We start from the raw sequence: 15,834 nt of genomic DNA on the forward strand, positions 1-15,834 counted from the left end.
AACACTATGTCATCTTTGATCTGAGGTTTCTGAAGAATTTGCAGCAAATTGACCTGCAACTATATGAAATCGACCTGCAACTCCAAAGCAAAAGCATTCTGCTTTCTCAGATATTTATACCATAATATCACCAGTGAGCAAACTTACTGTAGCTAAAGAAGGAAAATACTAAGCCAGGAATTTAAAAATGCTATCATTTACTCAAAAAAATGCAGTACGTGATGACCATTTACAAAAAAAAAAAAAGCAGAAATCTGATTAATAGTACAGATATAAAATATATATTACAAATGCTTTGCCTTGAATTACAAATCCTTGAAAATTCATAAAAAGAAGTGAGGAGAACTAGCATTAGTTTCCAAGTAGAAGAAATGGATTCTGTTCTTAACTGCACAATTCGGGCAAATAATTAAGGTTTTCTTCACCTTTCCCCTTCAACAACTCTTCAACCACATCTACTTAAAACTGCTGTCTCTCTGACAGGAGGAGGAATCCCTGACTGCAAATGCACACAGTACTAATAATCAGGGACCTGATGAGGGCTGCAGTCTCTGGACAGAACACAATCCTAGTCTCCTCTTTGATCTTCCCATTTGGGTCTACACAAAAAGGTATGAAATAATGCTTTCATCAGCTGAGTACAGATTTTCATTTTAGAACTTTGAAGGCTTGAATATTTCCAAATATTATTACTTTGTCAGCATGCAAGTTTGACTGCTCAACATCGACAAACATATTTGGCCTGGCAGGGTAAACATTGGTTCCTATAAACAAAGTTTATCCCAGCAGTTCCCATAGTTACTGATGATTACAACAGTTTAAGTAGAAGCAACAAATTACTTCCATCTCAAAAGAATTAAAGGAAGAAGAAAAAGTAGAGATAATGACATTTACAAGCAAGCAACTACAGTAAGCAGACAGACTGCAAAATGGAGAAATGTTAAAACAGTAGTTAAAGAGGAGATACCACAAACTTCTGTTTAAAAGCATAGATTTTAAACATAACTGAAGTTTGAATAGACTAGAACATCTTTAATACTGAGGAAACACAAAAAACTGAGAACAGGACTTCATGGCCTAAACATAACTTATTTGCCTCTATAGGTAGAATAACAATTCCCTAAAGAAAGACAGAAAAGGGAGGAAACACCTGAGAAGAAAGTACAGCAGCAGCAGCCTCTTGAATTTGCAAACAGAACAGACCTTTTATTTAATTTTGCTATAATTTTTAATCTAATCTCTCATCAGACAACTTCAAAAGAAGGCAATGCAGGTATCCTGAGAATTGCAACGCTCATCAGAAACCAGCACCCTGCACATATTTTCTTGTCACTCCAGACACTAGCTGGCAAAATCAGCACTTCAGTCTTCCACTCAGTGCAAGGTGTTTCCATGTCTTCTTAAAATGGGTTAAGAAGCAATCTGAAATCTCTTCCTCAAGGTTGGAGGATTTCTCTGAAAGGATCGGTAGTACTGCTGTGAGCCTAGAAAAAATAAAATATTGTTTGTTAATTGTGGTAGCATCTGAAAGACACGCTCAGAATAATATCTGCTAACTTGCCCTACTTCTTACATCATCTTTAATATAACTATGCCAATCACATAATTAATTAATTAAAGGAACCTCAAACAAATAAAGATTACATACAAGCACTTAAATACCTCAGGAATTTAATATTTACATAATCTTTAATATAACTATGCCAATCACATAATTAATTAATTAAAGTAAAGGAACCTCAAACAAATAAAGATTACATACAAGCACTTAAATACCTCAGGAACTAGCTAGTTAGCTTTACTGTAACAATGGAACTAAATAAGTCACATAGAATTGCTCTTTTTTTCATCATGATAAATGGAAGACAGTTGAAAATCAATGATTTTTTTAAGAGAGCTTTATAGTTATGTTAAAAATGCACATTTTTCAATTTTCAATTTTACTTTTCCCCAAGTAAAAAGTTTGCTAATTTGGTGAATTTATATGGGAATTAAAATAAAAGTTATATCATGACGTCATTAAACAGTTCACAGCTCTAGTGGCTGCAAAGCATCTAGCCTGTACACCCCATACTCTTATCATAATTGTAAATACGCTGAAATCTTAAAAGAAAAAGAAAAAAATAAATTAAGATTAGGGCTAGCTCAGACCAAGAGAGAAAAAAACTTCAAAACCAAACACAAAAGATCCTGCCACGCAGACAGGTTTTTCATTTATGTTGAGACAGCTCTCCCTGAGCACTTTACTTCTCCTCTGCACTATGTGTTAACAGGTTTTGTTGGCCTTTTGCTTTCCAATGATTCTTACTTTACCTACCTATTAAAAATCCTTGACCTGTCCCTCTGTGGTTGACAAAATCCATGGGAGTCAGTGGCATCTTCTGAAGTGTATCTGTCTGTTAAAAGGAACGACATACTATTACCTAGTATGGTATGCCTACCTACTGAAGTGGTTTCATTACAGTTGTTAAGATCTGGTCCAGCAGAGTGAATCCTACCAAGCAGCAATGCTCCAAGCAATACTAAAACTGCACACTTTGAGTGCACAGACACTCTCAAAGAAACCATTTGATGCACAAGACTTGAAAAAATCTCTTGCCCATAGACTAGTCTTGCTTTTCAAGGTCCCAGACTCTGTCAAAGACCTTTAACACCTAGTGTACAGCGCAGGAAACGCTGTACACTAGAAATCAGGAGAGACACAGTAAATGAGACCTTCTGTAGACCAACAATGAACATGAATGGAAGCTTCTTCACTTTTCCGTGTCTCTGTACATAATACAGTAACATACCCTGAACGTATGAGTTGTGTTGGGCCTTGAAAATTGACCAACAGTAACAGTTCTTTCCCTGAGAGGCCGTTGTTCTATATTGCCAGGTACTGCACTTGATACTCTACTACGAGCATATCGTCCTCGTTGCTGAAAGAAAAACAGCATTGATATATATATATTAAAATATTTTTTTTCCATTGCCATACAAAAGACACGAGAAGAGAAGAAAAGAAATGTATGTTTTCACTAACCAAAACCACCGATTTAAGATAACTTAAGGTTACTCACATTTTTAAAAGAGATTTGAGACTCCTCCTTAATACTAATCTATAATCGCCAACTGCTAATAATAAAGACTTTACAAGTGTCTCAAAAATATCATTCAAAAGCAAACAAATAGGAGAATGTCAATTTAGTTTCATTGTAATCATTTATTATTCCAAATTCTTTGAAAATAGGCCAGTACCAACAAGACTTATCTTTTTTTCAGTGTGTATCCTTTTCTACTTCAATCAGCTTAATTTTCTACTTCTTACAGCCTAATATTAGTAAATAAAACACTGAAAGAATATTTAAATCCAGATGCAGAGAACTGCAATGCTGCTATCTGGTTGGCTGGTTTTTTTTAAATAAAAAAAACACATACAAATTTTTCTGTTTTCAGAGAAAAGTCCTACCATCATGATCTGTTTGTGCCCTGAGGTTTTAAACTGACTTCTCTTGCATTCTCATAGTACTCCAATGCAAAACACATCAGCATGTTAAGATCACGTATTAAATACAAACCAACACAACTTGTAAAATTGCTCATTTCAGCCAGTGGCACAGATCAATTTATTTCCAAATACCCTGAAGTTCTTCACCACTACAAAAATGAAGATAACTTACAAAGCTCTGTTGCAGTCGAGGTACTGGAAGATACTGTTCAACAGCCTCCGAGTTTATTGGTGGTAACCTGTTCCGGGTTGTAGGTGTGCGAGCAGAAGATAAACGATCCAAGCTGGCACCCCTAAAGAATTTTACGAGTTCTTAATTTAGGAAAAATCATATCAAAGACTTTTTCACTGAAGTAATATGAAATTATTGAGCAGTACGTTTCTTTATAGAGCTCAGCCGCAGAAAATAACAGTACCTGATACATCAACAAAAAAATAAATCAAATACCTCTCCTCAAAAAACACAGTTGCTTGCTTTCTTTTTTCTCTGAATTCTAGAATCAATAATCAACCTCAGATTAGTTCTCAAATATTTTGCAAAATCCCTCACTAGGGAAATTTCAGTAAAGTTCTGAGGAAATCAAAGAAAAAAATAAAAAAACTCACAATTTAATCCCCCTAAGGATTTCATCATCATATATTTTAGGAGCTTTTGAGGAGAGCTGGTCAGAAGTGAGAGAAGGTAACCTACAATGGCTTGGTAGCTTCCCAGAAGATGCCAGCCGTATGCGAGATGTTGAGAGAATACTGTTATCCACAATTCTCCCCAACCTAGTATGCACTGAATTTCGAGCACAAGATCCAATGCTATGCTGTTTGTCTTCTTGCTCATTCCTAAGGAAAAAAGCAAGCAGAACGAAATAGGGAATGAGGATGAAGAAAAAAAGGTAAAAGGATTTCTTAACAGAGTAGCATTGCAACCTCTACAAATCATTATCACGTCAGCGATACACAGAAAGGAGAGGACTGTCTTATTACTGCCTTTTTATAATTGTGAATCATCTTTTACATAATATGAATTACACCACATTTTAAAAATGTCAATACCAACACCTACTGTACTTTTTCTACTCTGGCAACATGCCTCTGTTGGAGTGGTTTTGCTTGAATTGTCATCACACCATTCAAATCATTACAGAAGTTGCTGGAGAAACGGTGAACCTAGTAAAAGCAACAAACATGTATTAACTTATACTTTTTTTAAAGGAAGACCTCAAAAAGCCCCTAGTTAGGAGATATTTTACCTGTTTCTTCAAAACGTTTCTGTTAAGGTGGGTCAGTAGAAATCTCAGTTGTATGTGGGGAAAATACATTGTTTTGCTTGTTTTAAACAGATTCTTACAAACACAACTTGAGTAATTCATTTACTGAACTGCATGTCAATTTGCAATACAAGTTTCAGTTGAAGCCAGAGTTCAATTTTCCACAGTTTCCATTTACCCTCAGCGCAGCCCAGCAAAGGGCACAGATCCTGAGTGTTAGGTATCTAAGCATTTTACGGTTGTTAGGACCTCTACAGATCCAACATGTGCCAGCAGGGAGCACTGAGACTGCTGTGCTCTCTCTTCTATGTTCTTATCCTGCTACCTAGCAAGCATGGAAAAATAGTAGACAAAATAGAATGAAGTTTCTTGAAACTGATAGAGAGACAGAGTGGGAAAACAAGCAGAGGCTAGAAAAGAAAAAAATGTGCAAAACAGGCATCAAAGGAGAGAAGAAGGAGGTACAAAACAAAGCAAGCAATACAAAACAAAACCGGACATTTTATCAACACAAACACAAGCTTCCACAAAGACAGGTAAGACCTAGTGCCAGCGTGCTGGTGGACATAGAGCAGAATCCTCTTTTGCAAGAGGCAAAGGGAAAGAAAAGGAATGAGAAAGTCTGAAATTCACAGAGTTGCGAGTAAAGAACTTAACTTGCAACTTCACGTCCCTGCAGTCCAGGGAACAGCCTCATTTGTTTTCTTAATTCTACCAATATAAAATGACTAGACCATGATAAAAGCAGAATTATAGGTTCAACAAGCTGAAGTGAAAGGTCTTGCACCTGGATCGGGGCAACCCTCAGTACTGATACAGGCTGGGGGGTGAAGAGATTGAGAGCAGCCCTGCAGAGAAGGGCTTGGGGGTCATGATGGATGAGAAGCTGGATGTGAGCCAGCAATGTGAGCTTGCAGCCCAGAAGGCCAACCGTATCCTGGGCTGCATCAAAAGAAGAGTGGCCACCTGATCAAGTAGGGTGATTCTACCCCTCTACTCCATTCTGGAGAGACCACAGCTGGAATACCACGTCCAGCTCCAGAGCCTCAGCACAGAAGGACATGGACCTGTTGGAGCAGGTGCAGAGGAGGGCCTCAAAAATGATCAAAGGCCTGGAACACCTCCCCTGTGAAGAGAGGCTGAGAGAGTTGGGTTTCTCACTCAGAGAAGAAAAGACTCTAAGGAGACCTTATTCCAGCCTTTCAATACTTAAAAGGGACTTGTAAGATCAGAAAAAAACTTTTTAGCAGGGCCTGTAGCAATACGACAAGGTGTAACAAGTTTAAACTAAAAGAAGAGAAGTTTTTATTAGGTATTTGAAGAAATTTTTCATGCTGAGAGTGGTGAAACACTAGAACAAGTTGCCCAGAGAGGCAGTAGATGCCCCATCCCTGGAAACACTCGTGGTCAAGTTGGACTGGGCTCAGAGCAGCCTGATCTAGCTGAAGATGTCTCTGCTCACTATAAAGGGGTTGGACTAGGTGACCTGTAAAGGTGCCTTCTAACCCAAACCATTCTATGATTCCATGATTTTCTAAGGATGGACTGCAGTTTTACAATTTTTTTTGTAAACCCATGTCAGCAATATCTTAGTGGAAAACGGTGCTTTTAATAACCAACAAAGAGTAACAGGTTGTAGTAAACAAGAAGTGCATACTTAATGAACCTTCATTTTAAATTAGATGGCTTATTTTAAGTATACCTAATCGGTTTAGGGAAAAAGAGAACCAAAGTAAAAAAGTCTTTTCTAACTTTAACCAGGATTCTGTCCAAAGTTAGCAGAAGAAAAAACACCATTTGATAGAAAATTATTTTTACCTGTGAGGAAACAAGATGAGACCCAAAAGATACACTTCGTGCTTCAGAGTCTCTGGAAAGAGGAACGTTCCCAGCATCTGCTGTAATACGAACAACTGGCAAATGCGGCAGTTTTGCTGTAACAGCTTTCAGGTTTTCTACTTGCTCATCACCCTCTGCACAAAAGAGAAAAAAAAACAATAACTAACTTGGTTTTTGTACATTTAGCAGCTATCATTTGTTTAGATTCAAACAATATTACACTGCACAGTAAATAAATTTAAACAACATCAAAGTCTTTATGTGATATTTAAAGATCTACCATAAATCATGTTTTTCTGAAAGCATTTCTGATTTGTTTATGCTTTCTCTGACACTGTCAAAGCACCTGGTCTATACAAGTAGAGTTGCAGCAGGGGTGGGGAGAAGTTAAGAACATTTAAGAAAATACTGCTAAGACTCTTGGGATGTTATTCAAAATTTCTCAAAGATTTTTTTTTTTTAAAGCAAAATAAGAAATAGATTAACAGAAAAAAAAGTCTATTGATCCTGTTCTTGTCTGACAGCAGCCACACACAGTTTATATACTACCATTCTTTTACATTCCTAGTCAAAATACTTTGGTCAACTATCTATTTGTCATAAGTTGATGCCCTTCACAAAGATGAAACAGCATCCCTACCACAAAACTGCTGTCTTCTCTAAACTATAATATTGAGCTCAACAATCCACCTGTGGTGTGAAAAGCCCTTTTATATTTCAGTAACACCTGAAATGCTAAGTTCTGATGCTGCAAGCACTTTGTGAAATTCTGCTATTTCTTACTTTGTTGTACACTTATAGGTTGAGTGTACCTTATACCTGGGGTAATTTCCAAAACCCATCCCCAGGTATTTTTCTGTTGCTGTCCTTTTACAATACATTAGAAGAACTGAAATTTCCAAATCAACACATATACACTAAATATAATTTCAGTTCTAGTTCATTTTTCTAGCTTTTGCTTTTCCTCACTACAGTCAGTTAGGATACAAAAACATAGAATAGAATAGAATAAAATAAAATAAAATAAAATTGCATGCATTGCCATTTCTTCATCATATGTTAAATTCATGAGCTGCTGCACTGTCAGCCAGGCTGTCTATCTCCCTTTTAACAATCTAACTACCCAAGGGATCTTTTTATCAATAAATCTCAAACAATGAGGACTAGGAGACTTTGATTCCTAGGTTCCACATTTGGATCATGTCATTGGCATCAATTTGCCTCCCGAGTCAATGACTATTTTATTTTTTTTATGGAACATGCTGTCCTGCAATGAAGCTCTTTCAGTCTTCATTTTTCCTTTTTTCCATCATTACTCCTGGTTGGTTTTTTTTAAACTTCTCATAACAAAGTCCCTGAAAAACAGTACTCATGTTTTAGGTGCAGGGCATGGGTGAGTGCACATGCACACACATGCATATAAGGCAAAGCATTATATATCTTATAATAGTGTACTACCAACATGGCTATCTTAAAGTAACTACATTCCCTAAGCATTAAGGGGGGGGGGGGGGGGGGGGGGGGGGGGGGGGGGGGGGGGGGGGGGGGAAGCGAGAAATCTAGTTACTCACTTTCCTGAGCAAGATTTGATAAATACCATATCTAAAAATACCAAATACCTGTGATACTACTTTTCCAATATTTTTTCATCAGTTCCTCCAATACTGCAATTACATTGCTCCAGATACAATCAAATACTTCAGAAGCCACAGCATCTTTGATACAGGCATTTGGAGAAACGGGGGGAATGCCACGCTTATTTCTCTTCTCCTCACCAAGACGTATTTTCTTTTGTTCCCAACTTTCATCATCACTAATAAAGGAAGCAAATTCAAATAAATCCCCATGGAGTTTGACTTTTTTTCCCCCTTTCTAATACACCAAGTGAATAGAAATATTTATATTGAAAAATAGCAGGGCAGATGTAGATCACAAAAAAATTTCAATTCAAACACACAGGGTACCTCTGGGTATAGAACCTATCAAACACAAGTAATGACTTCTTTTGCTTTCAGGTAAAAAATTCAAGAAATCTAGTCAGGAAATCACAACAGAAAGATCTGCAGCTCTAGAAGGAACAGCTCTATATGTGTCACTTGATCATTTGAGACTAAATACTGTGCTTTTTACTATAACATAAGGGAACTACTTTCTGTTGCATTTGGCAGGAGGACTATCACATAAAACTCTTTTTTAATATCACGTTCTGTGTACCTGCACACATCTGCAACACTTCACTACTCATCAAAGACAAACTAATTTAAAGGATTTCTGCAGTCTGACCAGAATAGCAGAGCCCAAAGCCTTATGCACGCCTCCTTCCTTTCCACTACTGTGTGTGCAGTTACTTATTTTTTTTTTCCCCCTCTTTCCCCTCCTACCTAGGGAAGCATAGTGTAGCAACACTTTCTTTTTTTACATGCAGTGATATTTCCTTCAAGGAAATGTAATTTTTTTGAGATGTCAAGGATAATCCCAAATTCATACTGGTTTCTACTATCTCCCTTTTTCTTCTCAGTCACTTCTTTGAAATCTTCCTCAAACTGGACTGCAAACTTCTTAACTGTAACTGGCACTTGGCTGAATGGTCTAACTTGCAACATGATCAAGCTGCTTTTGTATCAGGCTTTGTAATTCCTACCGCTTTAGTTATGGAGAATAAGGTATTTCAGTATCAAATCCTGAGAAGGAAACAACACAAAAAGGATGCACAAAAGACAGCATCTTCAGTCAAGTTCATCTCTCAAATTAAGTTTGCTTATTTACCAAAACAAAGTGATTCTTCACTCTTAAAAGGATCCTTAGGTCTAATTCCTTTACAAAATGGTAGGCACCCAGGCCCTCTTTCAAAAACAGGACTGAAAGGGTCTACCTGGATATTTGTCTGGTTTCTCAGTTTTTCAGTACAACCATGACTTTTTTTCCTGTAAATGCATCGAGCTGTACCACAAAAAGCTACGCTCTGTGCCCTACTAGACTCACAAAACTTTCCCCCTTGTACAGGCCTTTCAGGAAACAACATATTATGGTCTTTATTACACCCAGTAGCCTAGTTACTGGAACATTTAACTGGGCCATGGGAAACCTAGGCTGAATTGTCAAGAAGACAGATTCGTGAACGACCTGAATAACGTGACTGCTCTAAATGCAGGTTGTATCCTGCACCTCTCCTCACAAAGCTGTTACACACCGCACAAAAAGAATTTAACATTCATTAGGGCAGACAAAAAAAGCACTTACAGTGTAATGACCCTAAACAATCTAGCAGTCAAGGCACTCATCTGGGAAGTAGGGATTCCCTCACTCCACTCCCTGTCTCAAAATTAAATATCAATCCTATCCAACCTCAAAACAACTAGTGCTTAAGACACATTTCTCTGACATGGGAGATGTGAGTTCTGAATCACTAGGAAGAAAACATATCTAGTCTTCCACATGCCCAGTGAGTACTCTGACCACTGTGCTACTGAATATAGGGACAGAAGGAACTGTATTTTATAGACGAGAAACACAATTTATGAACCCTGACTGGGCTCACTGATAATTTTTCTTTTTTTCTCAAAAATACACATATCTGTTATTTACAGTTCCTCATTGTCAAAGGCAAGATATTCTTCTATTTTTCCATCCACATCATAGATTTCTTCTTCCAGGAATGAATACATGGATGACTCGGAGGCAGAAATCCTAGTGGAAGTTGAATCTAGCGATTTATGTATTGGAGAGGCAGCTGGAATCAGCTTAGAACCTGATACGCAGAGCCTGAAAAAATACCAACAAAATAAGAATTAAAAATTCAAAGAAAGAAGAAAGTGCGTATTGAATTATACTGAAATGTTGAAGTAATATTTGTATATATTTCTCAAAAGGGATGATCAAAGAGAAGACTTAAAAAAAATAACATACTCTTTTACATTAGTAGTACATTCACGGAGGCCAGGTGAACACTTAGTATCCACAGAGGTATGACTATTGCTCTGAAAATGCTGAAAGCCTTCATCATTCAGCAGTAGGAGCTGCTTTCCTAGAACTCTGAATAAAAAGGAGAAAGCAAGCAATATCTCAGATGGAAATCCACTTCATATGCAAATATCAAAAATTGCAAACAGTAGGCAATTAACACAACTTCTTGGAATATCACAGCATAGCCTCACTTACAGCAAAAGCAAGTATTTCTTTATAACATGTATTCTTTATTTAGAAAAAGTCAATGGTGCATTATGAAAATGGTGCACTATTACATGATATTACATCCTGCTAAAATATCTTTGTCAGAAATCACAGTATTAAAGAAAATAAAGAGCATTAGCTGCTAGTGCACCACCAGCCAGACCTACTGTGTAACTATGGCACAGCTCAGTCCCAGAGATCCAGATTTGAATGCAACTATCACCGATACCATACATTAAAAGCAATTCATAAAAAGGTAATCCAAAAAATCAAATTAGATTCAATCAAAACTAGTATCACCAAGAAATTTCCTTACCTTAGATGAGGAAATTGTTCAACCCAGTCTGTACATTCTGCCTGCAAGTTCTCAGTTTGGGAAGTCACTTTTCCCTCAAAAAGCATTTCATCAATCTCCCAAAATAACTGATGCACTCTCTGTGTGCTGGCTTTATCAAATTCCTACATATTATAAAAATAATATTTCTTAGCAAATACGCATATATATTTAGTTAAAAAAAAACCCCAATATTTAAAGAACAGATCTGTCTGAGCATCTCAGAACGGATCTTCAGACTACCTACTATGGAGAAAATTTATATGCTGCAGTGCAAAATAAAAACCAGGTAGCTGGCAAGGTGATTCAGTAGCTGACAGAAAAATACCAGTTATAAGGTGCCTGGGCTCTGGTTTACTCCCTGCTTCAACACGGAGTGAAGCACGCATACCCACAGCACAAAAGTTACCTGCTTTTTTGAGCAGTACTTTTCCTTTCTAAGTAAAACTACTAACAGGGCAAAGATGGGCCACCTTCCTTCTGCATGACAGTCTGGTGGTCAGGAAACAGCCCTCAGTGTGAGAAATGACCTTCCACACCTTGCCACTGAAACTACAACTCAGTTTAACCAGACATGGGTGTGTGCAGGGTCATATGAAGTTAGCAGGGAAGAGTCTGACTCTATGACATCCAGTGATGTGGAAATGAGTACAACGTTGAGGCACCGTTGGGACTATGCTCAGGTGGGGCACTGTTCATAAGGATATTTGGTCACTCATATTAGACACTTTGAAGCATGTAAAAAAAACTGGTAATGCTCAGGAACCAAACCACATCTGTCACTTCCAGCTGAATACCCTAATCACTTCAGGCTACAGAAGGGATCACACTGAAAAGGAACGGGAAAATAACTCTCACCCAGGTTATTGTATATTCCAGGGTCAGGATTTCTCCTGGACAGCTGGAAGCAACAGATGAGGTCAGTACTCTAACGTTTAGGATATTATGTAAAAGTTATGGCAGAACTATCACCACCAGCCATGGATGGCTTTTTAAAAATTAAAGTGACAGTGACCACAGTGTGTCTGTATTTATTCAATGCTGCCAGCCTGTACAAGGCATGCCTCATAGCTCAGCCTCCCTAACAGGCTTAACCTCTCTCTCTCTCCATCATTTACAAAACACAACTGAGCTTAGGTAAGAGCTAAACATTTACTCAGACTGAGACATTTACATGCATGTTCATGAATGTACTTTATGACTCCTAGAGCTCCAAACATTGAGAATAGCTCTATTTAGACACTGTCTGCATTATGCAGTATTTGAAAACATGTATTTTATCACTCGTTTTCTTTAGTAAAACAGGTTTGTCTTCCCCAAATTTCATTATTTCATATTTTTATTCCATTTCCCTTCATTAAATAATAACTGCATTAATATCAACTTGCAAACAGAACTTTTTTCAAATATTCAATTAATATACTTAATTATTAGGTTATAATGAACTAAAGTGGTAAAGTTCTACAGGACACATGCTGCATGGCCATTTTCTGTAGAAATTAATCTAGTCTACTTTACTTAGATAACGTGTGCTGTAAAAGTTCCTGTGACGTACATCATCCCTCCAGGAGTAAACTGAACTTCTTTCAGTAGAGAAATCGGTAGTACAGCTGTTTATTCCAGACCAAGAGTTATTCAACTCTGTGGGTGCTGTACAACCACTAGATGAAAGTGATGAAAGAGTTTCACTGTGAAAACAAGACCAGTTAAAATGAAGAACATGATGGTTTTCTAGACAAACATTTAAAAAATAGCACAAGTGATTAAATAAATGGACAGTAATACATATTACTGTCAGGACATGCTATTAAAGTTGATGTTAAGAGCTGCAGGTGTCTATTTTTAAGTAGAGTGCATTAAGTACATGCTCCTATTTTTACCACTTACAGCCTAAAAGACAATTCCTTCTACAGTATTACACTTCCATATAGACATATATCATTAGAACTCTAAAGGCACTCTAGAATATATCCGCACATATATACTGACACACATACCAAGCATTTCCATGTCTAGCAATTATTTTGTGCAGCTTATGGGCACATCAAAATTATACATTAAAGACAACATAAGCTGCCTTTAACTCTTTTAGAAGCTATCACGAGAAAATGATGCAAAACTGAGCATAACATCTCTACATATGTTTCAAATAGCATTAAGTTACATTATCTGTACACAAAGTCTTTCATGCTGTTGACCTGATGCACTTTAAACCCTGAGCTATGGGATTTCAGCTCTCAGAAAGCTCTAGCTGGTCCCTGACAGCTACCACCCATCTTGGAACACAGTGAAAGCAAGGGCGGTCAGATATAAAGGCCAAACCAGTGCCAACTAACTTTCAACGCTGGTAAGCATTATTTCAGTTTAACCATAAAGTCCAACATCCCTTCCAGGCTTAATCAGTGCCCTTCGCTATGCTATAAAAAATACACAAATCCATAATACAAATCAGGAGTAAAGTTCAAACCTTCTAAGCAATGGGTTAGGACAATTTATATCCTGCATTACATCCTGCAATAGTTGTCATCCATAAGAATGACTAGAAGCATGATTAGTGAAAATTAATACCAAACCTGAAATAACTACTTAAGTCAAGAGTTTGTTAATGAAGTACTATTTCAGAAGTGAATGCATACCAAGTATAATTGTTGATGGCTTCCTGCACATGTCTCTCAAAAACTGCTGGAAGAGACTCTCTATTTTTTCCCGAAATACACTGTCTTGTGGAATATCTGGACAGTCCCTTCCTATAAACACAGAAACACATCAATCCATACTATTAAATAAGGTTAGCTCACACCACCACTGGAGATAAAAAAAAAAAAAAAAAATGACAACTCTGTTGAATTTTTCAATCCTACCCACAATCTTATCAACACAAACATGTGCTTGAAACAAACTACCTTGTTTTAAAACAGGTTTTATTTACCTTAATTACACACTTTTTTCCAGAAAAATGTATATTTAGTTTGAGACTTATTTTACCCCACAGGCATCCTCCTTCAATTTTGCACTTTAAAGTTTGCATAAAGTGCACACAAGTGCAGCAGCACCTCATTATTGCAAGAATAGAGCAAAGGCACAAACTAGTAATTGTTCACACAGTAGTTACTTAGCTATGTTTCTGTCCAATCATTAACAAAGAGCCCATTTTCTCAGAAATATATCCGCATACAAGGAAGTTGTATATAATGGTGCCAAGCAAACAGCTGATTTTACTAAAGCAATGAACTCTCAACCAAAGTGAACTGAGATATTGAGATATTGCGATATTGAGATACTGATCTGAGCTATCCACTGATTGGATCCCCTGTATCTGAAAGGCTTTCTGACGTCTCAAAAGAACCCAGCATGGGGAGAAAGGAAAGAAGGCACACACAATATGCCTTTGAAGGAAACCTGAGCCTACAAACATGAAAAAGCAAAAATACCACTAATAAAGTGTCAGGGACTTTGTGAAGCAAAGCATATGCATTATGCTAATGGCATAGCACATGATGTGAGATGGGGTAAGAAAGTGCCTCTGCCACACCACTGCGCTGCATGCAGGGGCACTACCCTCCCCGGCTCCTTAGACACGTGCCTTTAGAAGGTCATACAATCGCTAGGCTGGAAAAGACCTGTGAGATGACATCGAGTCCAACCACGCCTTTCCCCTACCAAATCACATACCTAAGCGCTTCACCCACCCGTCTTTTAAATACCTCCACAGATGGTGACTCCACCACCTCCCTGGGCAGCCTCTGCCAGTGCCCGAGAACCCTTTCGGTGAAGACATTTTCCTAATGTCTAATCCGAACCACCCCGGCACACCTTGAGGCCATTCCCTCTCATCCTATCGCCTATCACTTGAGAGAAGATACCGACAAGGATGGGCCAGAGGACGATCGCGATAAAATGAAAGGGAAACCGCACCCCAGCGCACCCACAGCGCGCGGCCCCCGCGCCAGCGGGCGAACGCCACGGGCTGCAGCCGCAATCTCGGCAGTCGCAGGCATTAAACGATGCCGGTACGAAATAAGGACGCTGCCCGGCTGCCCCAGGCACAGCGCAGCCCCCCGCACTCACCCCACCACGAGCAAGTCCCGGCCGCTGCCGCCCCTCGCCCCGCGCATTGGGGGGCACCGAGCGGCCCCAGCGCCGCCCAGAGGCGCCGGCCCCGCAGCGCCCGCCCCGCCCCGCGCCGGGATCCCCACCCGAAACGGGGGAGCGAGCCTAAGCGAGGGGGCGCGCGTCTGCCCCGCCTCTCGCCTCTGAACGCAGAGCAACGAAGCTGTGAGAACCTCATGAGGTTCAACGAGGCCATGTGCAAGGTCCTGCACCTGGGTCAGGGCAATCCCTCGTTTCAATACAGGATGGGGAGTGAGGTGACGGAGAGCAGCCCTGCAGAGAAGGACTCGGGCGTGCTGGTTGATGGGAAGCTCGACATGAGCCAGCAATGTGTACTTGCAGACCAGAAGGCCAACGGTATCCTGGGCTGCATCATACACAGAAGAAAAAAAAAAGTCTTGGCCAGCAATATGTTAAGAGAAGAGCCCACGGCAGCTCAGAATCCCCACTCCTCTTTCTTTCCAGGAAGCACCAGGTTCTCTCAAAACCTGAATCCCAGAACAGAGGATTCTCAGTGCTTCTCCACATCACAGTCTGCAGCTTGTTAATCCCCTGTGGCAGCCTTCTGCACAAAACGTTGGCTACCTGCACTTGATATTGCCTCTTTTACACAATACCTACTGCTACTT

General features: G+C 38.9%; 1 protein-coding gene across 1 annotated transcript; it reads right to left on the reverse strand.

Moving 5' to 3' along the window:
* Positions 1-224: 224 nt before the first annotated feature.
* FAM149A (family with sequence similarity 149 member A) lies at positions 225-15,285 on the reverse strand. Its single transcript, XM_054066064.1, has 14 exons — positions 15,164-15,285; positions 13,732-13,842; positions 12,651-12,783; positions 11,078-11,220; positions 10,498-10,623; positions 10,177-10,353; positions 8,211-8,404; positions 6,571-6,725; positions 4,548-4,651; positions 4,097-4,324; positions 3,663-3,783; positions 2,793-2,921; positions 2,318-2,396; positions 225-1,484 (listed from the first exon to the last, which is right to left on the reverse strand). The coding sequence occupies exons 1-14, from the start codon at positions 15,208-15,210 to the stop codon at positions 1,411-1,413; spliced, it is 1,821 nt and encodes a 606-aa protein (XP_053922039.1). The 5' UTR covers positions 15,211-15,285; the 3' UTR covers positions 225-1,410.
* Positions 15,286-15,834: the final 549 nt, after the last annotated feature.

Source organism: Cuculus canorus, chromosome 4 (genome assembly GCF_017976375.1).
Source record: "Cuculus canorus isolate bCucCan1 chromosome 4, bCucCan1.pri, whole genome shotgun sequence".
Taxonomy (NCBI): Eukaryota; Metazoa; Chordata; class Aves; order Cuculiformes; family Cuculidae; genus Cuculus; species Cuculus canorus.